At 47.6% G+C, this 17,417-nt stretch overlaps 1 protein-coding gene across 4 annotated transcripts in view; it reads left to right on the top strand.

Annotated features, from left to right (window-relative positions):
- LOC109893633 (roquin-2) overlaps window positions 1-17,417 on the top strand; it is a 46,754-nt gene that overhangs the window by 18,253 nt on the left and 11,084 nt on the right. For 3 of the 4 annotated variants that reach the window (XM_031826243.1, XM_031826240.1, XM_031826241.1), the window contains exons 7-15: window positions 1,537-1,669; window positions 2,402-2,523; window positions 3,305-3,417; window positions 3,580-3,867; window positions 6,155-6,375; window positions 6,675-7,075; window positions 7,912-8,049; window positions 15,087-15,248; window positions 15,425-16,250. In XM_031826243.1, coding sequence (XP_031682103.1) covers window positions 1,537-1,669; window positions 2,402-2,523; window positions 3,305-3,417; window positions 3,580-3,867; window positions 6,155-6,375; window positions 6,675-7,075; window positions 7,912-8,049; window positions 15,087-15,248; window positions 15,425-16,250 — 2,404 coding nt within the window. The remainder of the gene's footprint in view (window positions 1-1,536; window positions 1,670-2,401; window positions 2,524-3,304; window positions 3,418-3,579; window positions 3,868-6,154; window positions 6,376-6,674; window positions 7,076-7,911; window positions 8,050-15,086; window positions 15,249-15,424; window positions 16,251-17,417) is intronic. The other variant, XM_031826244.1, reaches the window with a different exon arrangement.

The following is a 17,417-nucleotide window of genomic DNA, read 5'->3' as shown; positions in this document are numbered from 1 at the left end:
ACACCTCCTTTGGCCGCCTTTCCTTCCAGTTCTCTGTTGCCAGTGACTGGAACGAATTGCAAAAATCGCTGAAGCTGGAGTCTTATATGTCCCTCACAAACTTTAAACATCACATATCTGAGCAGCTAACCGTTCGCTGCAGCTGTAAATAACCCATCTAAATAGCCCACCCAATCTACCTACCTCATCCCCATATTGTTTTTATTGACTTTTCTGCTCTTTTGCACACCAGTATCTCTACTTGCACATCATAATCTGCTAATTTATCACTCCAGTGTTAATCTGCTAAATTGTAATTACTTCGCTACTATGGCCTATTTATGGGCTACCTCCTCACACCATTTGCACACACTGTATATAGACTTTCTTTTTTTCAATTGTGTTATTGACTGTATGTTTGTTTTACTCCATGTGTAATTCTGTGTTGTTGTTTGTGTCGAACTGCTTTGCTTTATCTTGGCCAGGTCGCAGAGGTAAATGAGAACATGTTCTCAACTAGCTTACCTGGTTAAATAAAGGTGAAATATATATATATTTTTTTAATTGACTGGTAGCCTATTGACTGGTAGCCTATTGACTAGTAGCCTTCTGACTGGTAAGCCTATTGATTGGCTATTGACAGGTAGCCTATTGACAGGTAGCCTATTGACTGGTAGCCTATTGACTGGTAGCCTATTGACTGGTAGCTTATTGACTGGTAGCCTATTGAGTGGTAGCCTATTAACTGGTAGCTTATTGACTGGTAGCCTATTGACTTGTAGCTTATTGATTGGCTATTGACTGGTAGCTTATTGACTGGAAGCCTATTGACTGGTAGCTTATTGACTGGTAACCTATTGACTGGTAGCTTATTGACTGGTAGCTTATTGACTGGTAGCTTATTGACTGGTAGCTTATTTGCGGAGGCTTTGAAAAAGCACGTCAGTTACTCCAGTGAGTGTAACTGACTCCAGTGAGTGTAACTGACTCCAGTGAGTGTAATTGACTCCAGTGAGTGTAATTGACTCCAGTGAGTGTAATTGACTCCAGTGAGTGTAATTGACTCCAGTGAGTGTAACTGACTCCAGTGAGTGTAACTGACTCCAGTGAGTGTAATTGACTCCAGTGAGTGTAACTGACTCCAGTGAGTGTAACTGACTCCAGTGAGTGTAATTGACTCCAGTGAGTGTAACTGACTCCAGTGAGTGTAACTGACTCCAGTAAGTGTAATTGACTCCAGTGTGTGTAATTTGATCAACATTCGGAGTTGAGAAATAAAGTTGGCATTATCAGGAATAAGATATTCTCCTCTTTTCCTACTGTAGGTATGTCATTCAAAATTAGTTTATTCTGTTGTTGCTAGAGATATTCATAAAAGCATTTTTTCCACTTTTATTTGAATTAAAACATGTTTTTTTGTGGATCCCCTGCAGTACCTCCGCTGACCCCTGGTTGAATACCGCTGGTGTAGACTCAGTACAACCATATTAAATTGCACTTCACTGTGTTGTTAGGTGTTTCTTCACTAACTCTATTGGATGATGGTCACTCCCACAGCTCCAGTCCCCAGAGTCCTTTGCAAAGAGTGTCCAGGAGCTGACGATAGTTCTACAGAGAACAGGAGACCCAGCCAATCTGAACAGCCTCAGACCACACCTGGAACTACTGGCCAACATCGACCACAACCCAGGTAGACACAGTACAGATCAACCTACACCTTTTAGCTCAGGGCCTGGCGAACCCAGCAGCTTCCCCATCACACTCCCATGAGGTTCAGACCAGGGTTTCCCAACCTCTGGCTGCACGTTCCAATTTTTTGCACTACACAGCTGATTCAAATAACCAAAGCTTGATGATGAGTTGGTTATTTGAATCCGCTGTGTAGTTTTAGGGCAAACACCAAAAGGTGTACCTGGGGGGGACCGAGTTTGGGAAGCCCTAGTTTAGATCATCACCAACTATAGTACTGAACAGAAGAGGTAACATGATAATGCACCATTGTTTCATGTTAGTGGGTGAAAACTGCCTGCAGTGAATACACTATGACTCACTAGACTTGTAAAGAAATGGACAGATCGGCCTGTGAGACAGGTGGACAGACCGGGCCTGTGAGACAGGTGGACAGACCGGGCCTGTGAGACAGGTGGACAGACCGGGCCTGTGAGACAGGTGGACAGACCGGGCCTGTGAGACAGGTGGACAGACTGGGCCTGTGAGACAGGTGGACAGACCGGGCCTGTGAGACAGGTGGACAGACCGGGCCTGTGAGACAGGTGGACAGACCGGGCCTGTGAGACAGGTGTAGGTATCTGTGGTATATCTTTCTGAGTTTTGCTGGATTGTTTAGAAGCTGTAGACACTATGATATTGTTTAGAAACAAGGAGACAGGGATGTTGATATGGGATGTGTGTTTTGGTGTAGATGCAGCGGCGGCTCCGTGGTGGGAGGAGCTGGAGAGTGTGATGCTGGCGGTGAAGGTGGTCGTTCATGGTCTGGTTGAGTTTATACACAACTTCAGTAGGAAGAGCCATGAGACAGCACAGGTACAGAACCGGACATCACACGTACCTACACACACACACAAGCACGTACGTACACACACAAGCACGTACGTACCCACACACACATGCACGTACCAACACACACATGCACGTACCAACACACGTACACACACACACACACACGTACACACACACACACACGTACACACACACACACACTTACCCACCCACACACACACATGCACGTACCCACACACACACACACACATGTACCCACACACACACACACGAACACACACACACACACACGTACCCACACACACATGCACGTACCCACACACACACGTACCCACACACACACACACACACACACACACGTACTCACACACACACACACGTACTCACACACACACACAAGAACACACGCACGCACACACACACAAGAACACACACATGTACGTACACACGCACGTACGCACACACACACACATAAGAACACACGCACGTACGCACACACACACACACACACAAGAACACACGCACGTACGCACACACACACACAAGTACACACACACACATACGCACACATACATACACACACACACACGCAAATGTACACACATACACACAGAAGCACATGCACGCACACACACATGCACGCAAAATCACACACGCTCATACACACATGCAAATATAATACAGCTGTTAAATGTACAACAGAGACAATGTGAGAGACATTGATATGTGAGAGATATGTCCTTCATCAAGCACAGTGGTTTTCTATTGTCAGTAACATTGTTCTGTCTGTCTCCTTCCCATGCAGCCGCAGCCCAACAGCAAATATAAGACCAGTATCTGTCGAGACCTCCGGCAGCAGGGTGGCTGTCCCCGAGGATCCAACTGCACCTTTGCACACACACAGGACGAGCTAGAGAAGTGAGGGAGAACACCACCACACTCATTTGCATGCGATGCACAGACCAGTTTTTATCAAAGCTTTTATGTGAACAAAACCTTAAATGGACCTACCCTTCTAATTATCTCTGTCTCGCTCTCTCTGTCCCCCCCTCTCTCCACCCTCTCCCTCCCCCTTTCAAGGAACAGAATGAGAAACAAGAAGATCAGTGGCGTGGGCCGGCCCTTCCTCCTGGCCCAGGGGAGTATGGGTAGTGGTCTGAGTATGGAGGGGGGCGACTCAGGAGAGGAGGCCTGCACTGGGGGCCTGAAGAACTCAGACAGTGGTGGGTCAGGGTCCCTAAAGGAGGGGGCCACACCCTCCCAGCTCATGCCCAGGGGAGAGGATATGATGGAGGAGATGAAGAGGGAGAGGTCTGTACTTAACGGATCCACAGGCTCCAGCCGATCCTCATCTGGCTCTATGGAACAGTAAGTAATTCTCTGTCACATTATGATCCTTCTACTGTAATGCTTTGTGCTAGCAGTACAGCATTACTTTCACTTTTACATTCAGTCACTTATTGTATATTCTTATTATTTATGATGATGACTCATTACTGATGAGTATTAAACGTTCCGGCTGAAAGTGGGACGTTTCAGCTGTCTTTAATGTGTCATCATGTACAATGAGTCATGTTGTTGTCTCTGTAGCTGCCTCCAGTACCCGCGAGCACAACCGTTCCTGGATTTTAACTGGCAGCTTTATTCTGTAGTTTTAGTCAGAATTATCACCTTCCGTGAGAACTATAAAGTAAATGAAAAGACAGTTAAACACACTCTTACAGCCTCCTTACCTCATGGGTGACTTATTAGCTTGGTATAACTCTGAAGTGCTTACATTCATAAACAGTTTAGCCTGAGCTATAACAGTATCAGATTAAACACATGAAGAATACCTCATTGGCTGCTTATTACAGAAGGGAGGAAATCTTACTTCACACTTATTATTCCTGGCATGAATTCACTCTTCATCCTTAATTATAACGTTACCATCCTAACATACACAATTCAACCTTCACGAACTACATCCGAAGACATGAAAACTTAGCTAACACAGCGCGGGATTGCCTTCCCTCCAAAGGTGTGTTGCTACAATAATGATCCCCGTTACAACAGTTATTAGCCACGTAGTTCCACTTGTCTTATCATTTCCCCTGCATAGCGAACACGTAAACAATTAAGCCAAAAGACAACGACATAGACTTACAGGTTAATTGTCAGTGACAGTCTCTCTAGACTGACATCCTTTCTCTGTTTCTCTCTCGCTGTGTCTCTCACTGTGTCTCTCGCTGTGTCTCTCACTGTGTCTCTCACTGTGTCTCTCACTGTGTCTCTCACTGTGTCTCTCTCTCTCTCTGTGTCTCTCGCTGTGTCTCTCACTGTGTCTCTCGCTGTGTCTCTCGCTGTGTCTCTCACTGTGTCTCTCACTGTGTCTCTCACTGTGTCTCTCGCTGTGTCTCTCGCTGTGTCTCTCACTGTGTCTCTCACTGTGTCTCTCGCTGTGTCTCTCACTGTGTCTCTCGCTGTGTCTCTCACTGTGTCTCTCTCTCTTTCTCTGTGTCTCTCGCTGTGTCTCTCGCTGTGTCTCTCGTTGTGTCTCTCGCTGTGTCTCTCGCTGTGTCTCTCTCTCTTTCTCTCTCTCTTTCTCTGTGTCTCTCGCTGTGTCTCTCGCTGTGTCTCTCGCTGTGTCTCTCGCTGTGTCTCTCGTTGTGTCTCTCGCTGTGTCTCTCGCTGTGTCTCTCACTGTGTCTCTCGCTGTGTCTCTCACTGTGTCTCTCTCTCTTTCTCTGTGTCTCTCGCTGTGTCTCTCGCTGTGTCTCTCGTTGTGTCTCTCGCTGTGTCTCTCGCTGTGTCTCTCTCTCTTTCTCTCTCTCTTTCTCTGTGTCTCTCGCTGTGTCTCTCGCTGTGTCTCTCACTGTGTCTCTCGCTGTGTCTCTCGTTGTGTCTCTCGCTGTGTCTCTCGCTGTGTCTCTCACTGTGTCTCTCTCTCTTTCTCTGTGTCTCTCGCTGTGTCTCTCGTTGTGTCTCTCGCTGTGTCTCTCGCTGTGTCTCTCACTGTGTCTCTCTCTCTCGCTGTGTCTCTCGCTGTGTCTCTCGCTGTGTCTCTCGCTGTGTCTTTCTCTCTCTCTGTGTCTCTCGCTGTGTCTCTCGTTGTGTCTCTCACTGTGTCTCTCTCTGTCTCTCTCTCTCGCTGTGTCTCTCGCTGTGTCTCTCACTGTGTCTCTCTCTCTCTCTGTGTCTCTCGCTGTGTCTCTCACTGTGTCTCTCTCTCTCTCTGTGTCTCTCGTTGTGTCTCTCTCTGTGTCTCTCACTGTGTCTCTCGCTGTGTCTCTCTCTCTCTCTGTGTCTCTCACTGTGTCTCTCTGTGTCTCTCACTGTGTCTCTCGTTGTGTCTCTCACTGTGTCTCTCACTGTGTCTCTCACTGTGTCTCTCTCTCTGTGTCTCTCGTTGTGTCTGTCTTTCTCTGTCCCTTTCTCTGTCTTTCTGTCTCTCTCTCCCTCAATTTTCAATTTAAGGGCTTTATGGGCATGGGAAACATATGTTTACATTACCGAAGCAAGTGAAATAGATAATAAACAAAAGTGAAATAAACAATAAAAAATCAACAGTAAACTTACAAAAGTTCCAAAAGAATAAAGACATTGCAAATGTCATATTATGTATATATACAGTGTTCTCTCTGTCTCTCTCCCTCTTTCTGTCTCTCTCTTTCAGGAAGTCTATTTCTCCTCCAAAGACACCAGTCAATTCCTCCTCAGCTCCTTCTCCCTATGGCCCAGGGTCTAGACTAGAGTGTGACTCTGCACACCCCAAACAGGCCCAGTACCTAATGATAAGACCCCTTCCTCAGCCCCCTCCCCACCAACCCCAGTCCTCTGAACTGTGTTACCAGGACCCCCAACCTCCCTATGACGTGCAGCCCTACCAGCCAGCCAGTGAGTACAGCCATCTAAGAGACATGTAACCGGTGTCTGTCAGACCTGGGTTGAATAGCATTTGTTTTCTTTCAAATATGTTAGCGTTTGATTGAGCCTCTCTGAGTGCCAGAGGGGCGGAGTTTGCACAGACTATTCCATTGGTTCCATTGCTCCAGACAACCATAGTCAATTGCAGCTAAAGTATTTAAAACAAATGCCTTTGAATCCAGGTGTGTCCGTTTCACTCTATTCAATCTTTCATCATCTAAATAAGGTATTATGTAGACTCACTGATGATGTCTTCTGTCCCTCTTTAGGTAACTACTACCCCTCTGCGATACACCACCACAAACCCTGCGTGGCTCGCTTCCTCCGTTCCAGCCATGTCCCAGAGTCCTCTCTGCCTCCCTCCATGGCCCCTCTGTACTCAGAGCAGTACCCCTCCTTGCCCCCACCACGGGAGCACGCTGCTCCCTACGGTCCCTCATCGGTCCCCCAGTACGGGCCCCTGGCCACAGCCCACGGTGGCTACGCTCCCCTGTATGACAGCCGGCATATGTGGAGGCCCCAGCTGTACCACCGAGAGGACGCCAGGAGTAACTCGCTGCCTCCCGAGGTGCTGCACTCCTCTGTGTACCAGCCCCCCCTTCGAGAGAGATACGCCTCCCTGGACAGCCCCTACTGCTCAGCGGGGGAGCACAGAGCAGCACTGCACAGGGTACGGTTACTGTATAGCCTCTGCAAGCACGCAGCACAGTCTTGAACACAACTGGCTTTATCATGCCTTTCTATTCCTCCTGCCTCTCCTCTCCTCCCAATCAGCATAGCAAACTCATTGTCACCCACATATTCTCCCCTCATCGTTGCCATCCTCCCCTGTTTCCCCTCATCGTTGCCCTCCTCCCCTGTTTCCCCTCATCGTTGCCCTCCTCCCCTGTTTCCCCTCATCATTACCCTCCTACTCCATTTCCCCTCATCGTTGCCCTCCTCCTCCGTTTCCCTTCATCATTGCCCTCCTCCTCCGTTTCCCCTCATCGTTACCCTCCTCCTCCCTTTCCCCTCATCGTTGCCCTCCTCCTCCGTTTCCCCTCATCGTTGCCCTCCTCCTCCTCTTCCCCTCATCGTTGCCCTCCTCCTCCTCTTCCCCTCATCGTTGCCCTCCTCCGTTTCCCCTCATCGTTACCCTCCTCCTCCTATTGAAGGCTATGATTAATGTTGTTGTAGATGGTTAGGGTACATGGGGGAGATCTCAGACAACTCTAACCCCTGCTCTCTCTCCATCTCTCTCTCTCTCAATTCAATTTCAATTTAAGGGCTTTATTGGCATGGGTAAAATATGTTAACATTGCCAAAGCAAGTGAAGTAGATAATAAACAAAAATATAATAAAAATTAACAGTAAACATTACACTCACAGAAGTTCCAAAAGAATAAAGACATTTCAAATGTCATATTATGTCTATATACAGTGTTCTCTCTCTCTCTCTCTTTCTCTCTCTCCCTCTCTCTCTCTTTCTCTCCCTCTCTCTCTCTCCTCCTCCCTCTCCCTCTCCAGAACTCTTTTGGGCGTTTTCCTCTTGGATGCGAGGATCTGTTCAGGCGGAAACAGGAGCAGTGGGCACACCATCACCACGGCAACGTGAACAGGCCCTCCCAGTCCTCCCCCGTCTTCACCGTAGACTTTGGTGCAGAGGTACGTAGGCCTGCATGTACACAGAGTGTGTTTGTACATCCGTTGTGAGTCACGACCATAGAACGAGAGAGCGAGAGGGAGAGAGAGGGACAGGGAGAGAGACGGACAGGGAGAGAGACGAACAGGGAGAGAGGCAGAGGGGGAGAGGTTAGAGAGGGAGAGAGATGGACAGGGAGAGAGACAAACAGGGAGAGGGGCAGAGGGGGAGAGGTTAGAGAGGGAGCGAGATGGACAGGGAAAGACAGACAGGGAGAGAAGGAGAGTAGAGAGTAGAGAGTAGAGAGTAGAGAGAGTAGAGAGAGAGAGAGAGAGAGAGAGAGAGAGAGAGAGAGAGAGAGAGAGAGAGAGAGAGAGAGAGAGAGAGAGAGAGAGAGAGAGAGAGAGAGAGAGAGAGAGAGAGAGAGAGAGAGAGAGAGAGAGAAGACGGACAGGGAGAGAGGGAGAGAGACGGACAGGGGGAGAGACGGACAGGGAGAGAGAGGAAGAGACGGACAGGGAGAGAGGACCCTGAGAACCGGAAAACCTGAGTCTCTGCCTTCACTATGGTGAATTACTAAAAGAATACAGAAATACACTAAGGAAAAAGAAGGAACAGCACGTCAGAAATCAGCTCAACCACTAATAAAGAAATACACTACGGAAAAAGAAGGAACAGCATGTCAGAAATCAGCTCAATGTAATTGAAGAATCTATAGACTCTAACCACTTCTGGGAAAACAACAACAACACAAAGAATTATCTATCCAAAATGGAGATAAACCACTTCTCCAATCTTTTGGCTCTATAACAAAGAATAAAGAGCAAAAACATATACAGGATCAAATACAAACCTTAGAATCAACTATTAAAGACGACCAGAACCCACTGGATTCTCCAATTACCTTGAATGAGCTACAGGACAAAATAAAACCCCTCCAACCCAAAAAGGCCTGTGGTGTTGATGGTATCCTTAATGAAATGATCAAATGTACAGACAACAAATTCCAATTGGCTATACTAAAACTCTTTAACATCATCCTTAGCTCTGGCATCTTCCCCAATATTTAGAACCAAGGGCTGATCACCCCAATCCACAAAAGTAGAAACAAATTTGACCCCAATAACTACCTGCGTCAACAGCAACCTTGGGAAAATCCTCTGCATTATCATTAACAGCAGACTCGTACATTTCCTCAATGAAAACAATGTACTGAGCAAATGCCAAATTGGCTTTTTACCAAATTACCGTACAACAGACCATGTATTCACCCTGTACACCCTAATTGACAACCAAACAAACCAAAACAAAGGCAAAATCTTCTCATGCTTTGTTGATTTCAAAAAAGCCTTTGACTCAATTTGGCATGAGGGTCTGCTATACAAATGGATGGAAAGTGGTGTTGGGGATAAAACATACGACATTATAGAATCCATGTACACAAACAACAAGTGTGCGGTTAAAATAGGCAAAAAAAAAACACATGGGGTGAGACAGGGATGCAGTTTAAGCCCCACCCTCTTCAACTTATATATCAACAAATTGGCGCAGGCACTAGAAAAGTCTGCAGCTCCTGGCCTCAACCTACTAGAATCTGAAGTCAAATGTCTACTGTTTGCTGATGATCTGGTGCTTCTGTCACCAACTAAGGAGGGCCTACAGCAGCATCTAGATCTTCTGCACAGATTCTGTCAGACCTGGGCCCTGACAGTTAAGTCTCAGTAAGACCAAAATAATGGTGTCCCAATTAAGGTCCAGTCGCCAGGACCACAAATACAAATTCCATCTAGACACCGTTGCCCTAGAGCACACAAAAAACTATACATACCTTGGCCTAAACATCAGCGCCACAGGTAACTTCCACAAAACTGTGAACGATCTGAGAGACAAGGCAAGAAGGGCCTTCTAAGCCATCAAAAGGAACATAAAATTCAACATACTAATTAAGATCTGGCTAAAAATACTTGAAGCAGTTATAGAACCCATTGCCCTTTATGGTTGTGAGGTCTGGGGTCCGCTCACCAACCAAGATTTCACAAAATGGGACAAACACCAAATTGAGACTCAGCATGCAGAATTCTGCAAAAATATCCTCCGTGTACAACGTAGAACACCAAATAATGCATGAAGAGCAGAATTAGGCCGATACCCACTAATGATCAAAATCCAGAAAAGAGATGTTAAATTCTATAACCACCTAAAAGGAAGCGATTCACAAACCTTCCATAACAAAGTCCCCTAAGATAGCTGGTCCTGGGGCTCTGTTCACAAACACAAACACACCCCACAGAGCCCCAGGACAGCAGCACAATTAGACTCAACCAAATCATGAGAAAACAAAAAGATAATTACTTGACACATTGGAAAGAATGAACAAAAAAACAGAGCAAACTAGAATGCTATTTGGCCCTAAACAGAGAGTACACAGTGGCAGAATACCTGACCACTGTGACTGACCCAAACTTAAGAAAAGCTTTGACTATGTACAGACTCAGTGAGCATAGCCTTGCTATTGAGAAAGGCCGCCGTAGGCAGACATGGCTCTCAAGAGAAGACAGGCTATGTGCACACTGCCCACAAAATGAGGTGGAAACTGAGCTGCACTTCCTAACCTCCTGCCCAATGTATATTGCCCAAACCATATTAGAGACACATATTTCCCTCAGATTACACAGATTCACAAAGAATTCGAAAACAAACCCATTTTTGATAAACTCCCACATCTACTGGGTGAAATTCCAGTGTGCCATCACAGCAGCATGATTTGTGACCTGTTGCAACAAGAAAAGGGCAACCAGTGAAGAACAAACACTATTGTAAATACAACCCATATTTATGCTTATTTATTTTCCCTTGTGTACTTTAACCATTTGTCATTGTTACAACACTGTATATATACATAATGACATTTGTCATGTCTTTATTGTTTTGAAACTTCTGTAAGTGTTATGTTTACTGTTATTTTTAATGTTTATTTCACTTTTGTATATTATCTACCTCACTTGCTTTTGCAATGTTAACACGTTTCCCATGCCAATAAAGCCCCTTGAATTGAGAGGAAGAGACAGACAGGGAGAGAGAGGGAGAGACTGACAGGGAGAGAGATGGAGAGACTGACAGGGAGAGAGAGGGAGAGACTGACAGGGAGAGAGTGGGAGAGACAGACAGGGAGAGAGAGACAGGGAGAGACAGACAGGGAGAGAGAGGGAGAGACAGACATGGAGAGAGAGGGAGTGACAGACAGGGAGAGACAGACGGGGAGAGACAGACAGGGAGAGACAGACAGGGAGAGACAGACAGGGAGAGAGAGGGAGAGACAGACAGGGAGAGAGAGGGAGAGACAGACAGGGAGAGAGAGGGAGAGACAGACAAGGAGAGAGAGGGAGAGACAGACAGGGAGAGAGAGGGAGAGACAGACAGGGAGAGAGAGGGAGAGACTGACAGGGAGAGAGAGGGAGAGACTGACAGGGAGAGAGTGGGAGAGACAGACAGGGAGAGAGAGACAGGGAGAGAGATAGACAGGGAGAGAGAGACAGGGAGAGACAGACAGGGAGAGAGAGGGAGAGACAGACAGGGAGAGAGAGGGAGAGACAGACAGGGAGAGACAGACAGGGAGAGAGAGGGAGAGACAGACAAGGAGAGAGAGGGAGAGACAGACAGGGAGAGAGAGGGAGAGACTGACAGGGAGAGATAGGGAGAGACAGACAGGGAGAGAGAGGGAGAGACTGACAGGGAGAGAGAGGGAGAGACAGACAGGGAGAGACAGACAGGGAGAGACAGACAGGGAGAGAGAGACAGGGAGAGGGAAACAGGGAGAGGGAAACAGGGAGAGAGAGACGGACAGGGAGAGAGAGGGAGAGACTGACAGGGAGAGAGAGGGAGAGACAGACAGGGAGAGACAGACAGGGAGAGAGAGACAGGGAGAGGGAAACAGGGAGAGGGAACAGGGAGAGAGAGACGGACAGGGAGCGAGAGAGAGAGACGGACAGAGAGAGAAAGGGAGAGACAGAGAGAGAGAAAGACAGACAGAGAGAAAGAGAGACGAACAGGGAGAGAGAGAGAGAGGGAGAGACAGAGAGAGAGAAAGACAGACAGAGAGAAAGAGAGACGAACAGGAGAGAGAGAGAGGGAGAGACAGAGAGAGAGAAAGACAGACAGAGAGAAAGAGAGACAGAGAGAGAGAGAGAGAGAGAGAGAGAGAGAGATACGGACAGGGAGAGAAAGGGAGAGACAGAGAGAGAGAAAGACAGACAGAGAGAAAGAGAGACAGAGAGAGAGAGAGAGAGAGAGAGAGAGAGATACGGACAGGGAGAGAAAGGGAGAGACAGAGAGAGAGAAAGAGAGACGAACAGGGAGAGAGAGGGAGAGACGGACAGGGAGAGAGAGGGAGAGGCGGACAGGGAGAGAGAGATACAGGGAGAGAGAGACGGACAGGGAGAGAGAGAGAGAGAGAGAGACGGACAGGGAGAGAAAGACAGAGAAAGAGAGACAAACAGGGAGAGAAAGGGAGAGAGAGAGAGAGAAAGACAGACAGAGAGAAAGAGAGACAAACAGGGAGAGAAAGACAGAGAGAAAGAGAGACGAACAGGGAGAGAAAGACAGAGAGAAAGAGAGACAAACAGGGAGAGAAAGACAGAGAGAAAGAGAGACGGACAGGGAGAGAAAGGGAGAGACAGAGAGAGAGAAAGAGAGACGGACAGGGAGAGAAAGACAGAGAGAAAGAGAGACGAACAGGGAGAGAAAGACAGAGAGAAAGAGAGACGGACAGGGAGAGAAAGACAGAGAGAAAGAGAGACAAACATGGAGAGAAGGACAGAGAGACAAACAGGGAGAGAAGGACAGAGAGAAAGAGAGACAAACATGGAGAGAAGGACAGAGAGAAAGAGAGACAAACAGGGAGAGAAGGACAGAGAGAAAGAGAGACAAACAGGGAGAGAAGGACAGAGAGAAAGAGAGACAAACAGGGAGAGAAGGACAGAGAGAAAGAGAGACAAACAGGGAGAGAAGGACAGAGAGAAAGAGAGACAAACAGGGAGAGAAAGACAGAGAGCAAGAGAGACGGACAGGGAGAGAAAGGGAGAGACAGAGAGAGAGAAAGAGAGACGGACAGGGAGAGAAAGACAGAGAGAAGAGAGACGAACAGGGAGAGAAAGACAGAGAGAAAGAGAGACGGACAGGGAGAGAAAGACAGAGAGAAAGAGAGACAAACATGGAGAGAAGGACAGAGAGACAAACAGGGAGAGAAGGACAGAGAGAAAGAGAGACAAACATGGAGAGAAGGACAGAGAGAAAGAGAGACAAACAGGGAGAGAAGGACAGAGAGAAAGAGAGACAAACAGGGAGAGAAGGACAGAGAGAAAGAGAGACAAACAGGGAGAGAAGGACAGAGAGAAAGAGAGACAAACAGGGAGAGAAGGACAGAGAGAAAGAGAGACAAACAGGGAGAGAAAGACAGAGAGCAAGAGAGACGGACAGGGAGAGAAAGGGAGAGACAGAGAGAGAGAAAGAGAGACGGACAGGGAGAGAAAGACAGAGAGAAAGAGAGACGAACAGGGAGAGAAAGACAGAGAGAAAGAGAGACAAACAGGGAGAGAAAGACAGAGAGAAAGAGAGACAAACATGGAGAGAAGGACAGAGAGAAAGAGAGACAAACAGGGAGAGAAGGACAGAGAGAAAGAGAGACAAACAGGGAGAGAAGGACAGAGAGAAAGAGAGACAAACAGGGAGAGAAGGACAGAGAGAAAGAGAGACAAACAGGGAGAGAAGGACAGAGAGAAAGAGAGACAAACAGGGAGAGAAAGACAGAGAGCAAGAGAGACGGACAGGGAGAGAAAGGGAGAGACAGAGAGAGAGAAAGAGAGACGGACAGGGAGAGAAAGACAGAGAGAAAGAGAGACGAACAGGGAGAGAAAGACAGAGAGAAAGAGAGACGGACAGGGAGAGAAAGACAGAGAGAAAGAGAGACGAACAGGGAGAGAAAGACAGAGAGAAAGAGAGACGAACAGGGAGAGAAAGACAGAGAGAAAGAGAGACGAACAGGGAGAGAAAGACAGAGAGAAAGAGAGACGGACAGGGAGAGAAAGACAGAGAGAAAGAGAGACGGACAGGGAGAGAAAGACAGAGAGAAAGAGAGACGAACATGGAGAGAAAGACAGAGAGAAAGAGAGACGAACAGGGAGAGAAAGACAGAGAGAAAGAGAGACGGACAGGGAGAGAAAGACAGAGAAAGAGAGACGGACAGGGAGAGAAAGACAGAGAGAAAGAGAGACGGACATGGAGAGAAAGACAGAGAGAAAGAGAGACGAACAGGGAGAGAAAGACAGAGAAAGAGAGACGGACAGGGAGAGAAAGACAGAGAGAGAGAGAGACGGACAGGGAGAGAAAGAGAGACGGACAGGGAGAGAAAGACAGAGAAAGAGAGACGAACAGGGAGAGAAAGACAGAGAGAAAGAGAGACGAACAGGGAGAGAAAGACAGAGAGAAAGAGAGACCAGGAGAGAAAGAGAACGTTTGTGTATAGCACAAGTATAAAAGGCATACTGTAATCAGTTTTCTCCACTCTGTTACCCCATGAAATCAAGGTAAAGAATGCTGACTTATAACAGTACTGTATATGTTGTTTGTGTTTTTGATTCTGGCCCAAAAGCTGTGTTGAATCCAAAGCTATTTTAGACTGTGACTGTTGCTTGGCAACTGGTAGCTACAGCATAGAGAGTCGCAGTTTGTGTTTGGGAGTCCTCATAACTCTCTCCCCCCATATTCTCTCTGTCCCCCATCCCCATCCCTCCATTATCCCCCGCCCCCCCTCTCTTCTCTCTCTCTCAATTTCAATTCAATTTAATTTAAGCTTTATTGTCATGGGAAACATATGTTAACATTGCCAAAGCAAGTGAAATAGATAATAAACAAAAGAGAAATAAACAATAAAAAATCTACAGTAAACATTACACCTACAAAAGTTCCAAAAGAATAAAGACATTTCAAATATGTGTCTCTCTCTCTCTCTTTCCCTCTCTCTCTTGTTCTTTCTTTCGGTCTTTCTTTCTCTCTCTCTCTCTAGCATGATGACGGTGGTGGTGGTCAGTGTATGAACTGTAAGTTCCGTGGAGAGGAGAATCTGTCCCACTACTCTCCCTGGTCCTGTGGAACCATCAGTACCTGCATCAGCCCCTTTGAACCAGAGCATCACAAGGCCTCAGCTCACTCCCGCTCCAAAAACTTAGTGGGTCTCACAACATGCCTTCTTAATTCAACCAAACAGCCACACAGACACATATAGATCCTACAGAACATAACAATATAGTCTAGCATCACATGACAAATTAGGCAATTACTGTGACATTATCTACACTAACAAATTAAAATGTCTATGTTTTCTACTAATGCTTTGTCTTTCAGGAAGTAGACAATGGTGAAAGGACGCGGTGGCTACACACGTTTGAGCCCTACCGCCATCTGAAAGACGATGACCCCAGCATACCGTTTGAGCCCTACCGCCGTCTGAAAGACGATGACCCCAGCATACCGTTTGAGCCCTACCGCCGTCTGAAAGACGAGGACCCCAGCATACCGTTTGAGCCCTACCGCCGTCTGAAAGACGAGGACCCCAGCATACCGTTTGAGCCCTACCGCCGTCTGAAAGATGAGGACCCCAGCATACCGTTTGAGCCCTACCGCCGTCTGAAAGACGAGGACCCCAGCATACCGTTTGAGCCCTACTGCCGTCTGAAAGATGAGGACCCCAGCATACCGTTTGAAACCTACCGCCGTCTGAAAGACGAGGACCCCAGCATACCGTTTGAGCCCTACCGCCGTCTGAAAGACGAGGACCCCAGCATACCGTTTGAGCCCTACCGCCGTCTGAAAGACGAGGACCCCAGCATACCGTTTGAAACCTGCCGCCGTCTGAAAGACGAGGACCCCAGCATACCGTTTGAGCCCTACCGCCGTCTGAAAGACGAGGACCCCAGCATACCGTTTGAGCCCTACCGCCGTCTGAAAGACGAGGACCCCAGCATACCGTTTGAGCCCTACCGCCGTCTGAAAGACGAGGACCCCAGCATACCGTTTGGAGAGGGGCCCATCATACCGTTTGGAGAAGGGCCTATCATCTCCAAATGGGGGGTGATATCCCGCGCCTCCCGTACAGGATACCACACCACCGACCCGGTCCAGGCCACAGCCTGCCAGGGAAGCAACAGCACCATCCCCATCAACTTCAGAGGTAAGGAGGGGATGGGGGAGGAAGTGGGGGGTTGGAGTTCAAATGTAAAGGAATAAGATATTATACCTCTCTTGTAATGTTTTATATATTTATTTAACCTTTATTTAACCAGGCAAGTCAGTTAAGAACAAATTCTTATTTTCAATGACGGCCTAGGAACAGTGGGTTAACTGCCTGTTCAGGGGTAGAACGACAGATTTGTACCTTGTCAGCTCGGGGGTTTGAACTTGCAACCTTCCGGTTACTAGTCCAACGCTCTAACCACTAGGCTACCCTGCTGCCCCAACATGTGTTTTGGACCGGCTGCTAGGCTAGCACAGAGCAGAATCCTCTTAACATGTGTTTTAGGACCGGCTGCTAGGCTAGCACAGAGCAGAATCCTCTTAACATGTGTTTTGGACCGGCTGCTAGGCTAGCACAGAGCAGAATCCTCTTAACATGTGTTTTGGACCGGCTGCTAGGCTAGCACAGAGCAGAATCCTCTTAACATGTGTTTTGGACCGGCTGCTAGGCTAGCACAGAGCAGAATCCTCTTAACATGTGTTTTGGACCGGCTGCTAGGCTAGCACAGAGCAGAATCCTCTTAACATGTGTTTTGGACCGGCTGCTAGGCTAGCACAGAGCAGAATCCTCTTAACATGTGTTTTGGACCGGCTGCTAGGCTAGCACAGAGCAGAATCCTCTTAACATGTGTTTTAGGACCGGCTGCTAGGCTAGCACAGAGCAGAATCCTCTTAACATGTGTTTTAGGACCGGCTGCTAGGCTAGCACAGAGCAGAATCCTCTTAACATGTGTTTTGGGACCGGCTGCTAGGCTAGCACGGAGCAGAATCCTCTTAACATGTGTTTTAGGACCGGCTGCTAGGCTAGCACAGAGCAGAATCCTCTTAACATGTGTTTTAGGACCGGCTGCTAGGCTAGCACAGAGCAGAATCCTCTTAACATGTGTTTTGGACCGGCTGCTAGGCTAGCACAGAGCAGAATCCTCTTAACATGTGTTTTAGGTCCAGCTGCTAGGCTAGCACAGAGCAGAATCCTCTTAACATGTGTTTTGGACCGGCTGCTAGGCTAGCACAGAGCAGAATCTTCTCAACATGTGTTTTAGGACCGGCTGCTAGGCTAGCATAGAGCAGAATCCTCTTAACATGTGTTTTAGGACCGGCTGCT

The sequence above is a fragment of the Oncorhynchus kisutch genome, linkage group LG6, assembly GCF_002021735.2.
Source record: "Oncorhynchus kisutch isolate 150728-3 linkage group LG6, Okis_V2, whole genome shotgun sequence".
NCBI classification, from domain to species: domain Eukaryota; kingdom Metazoa; phylum Chordata; class Actinopteri; order Salmoniformes; family Salmonidae; genus Oncorhynchus; species Oncorhynchus kisutch.
This window is presented reverse-complemented; position numbering and strand designations above follow the sequence as displayed.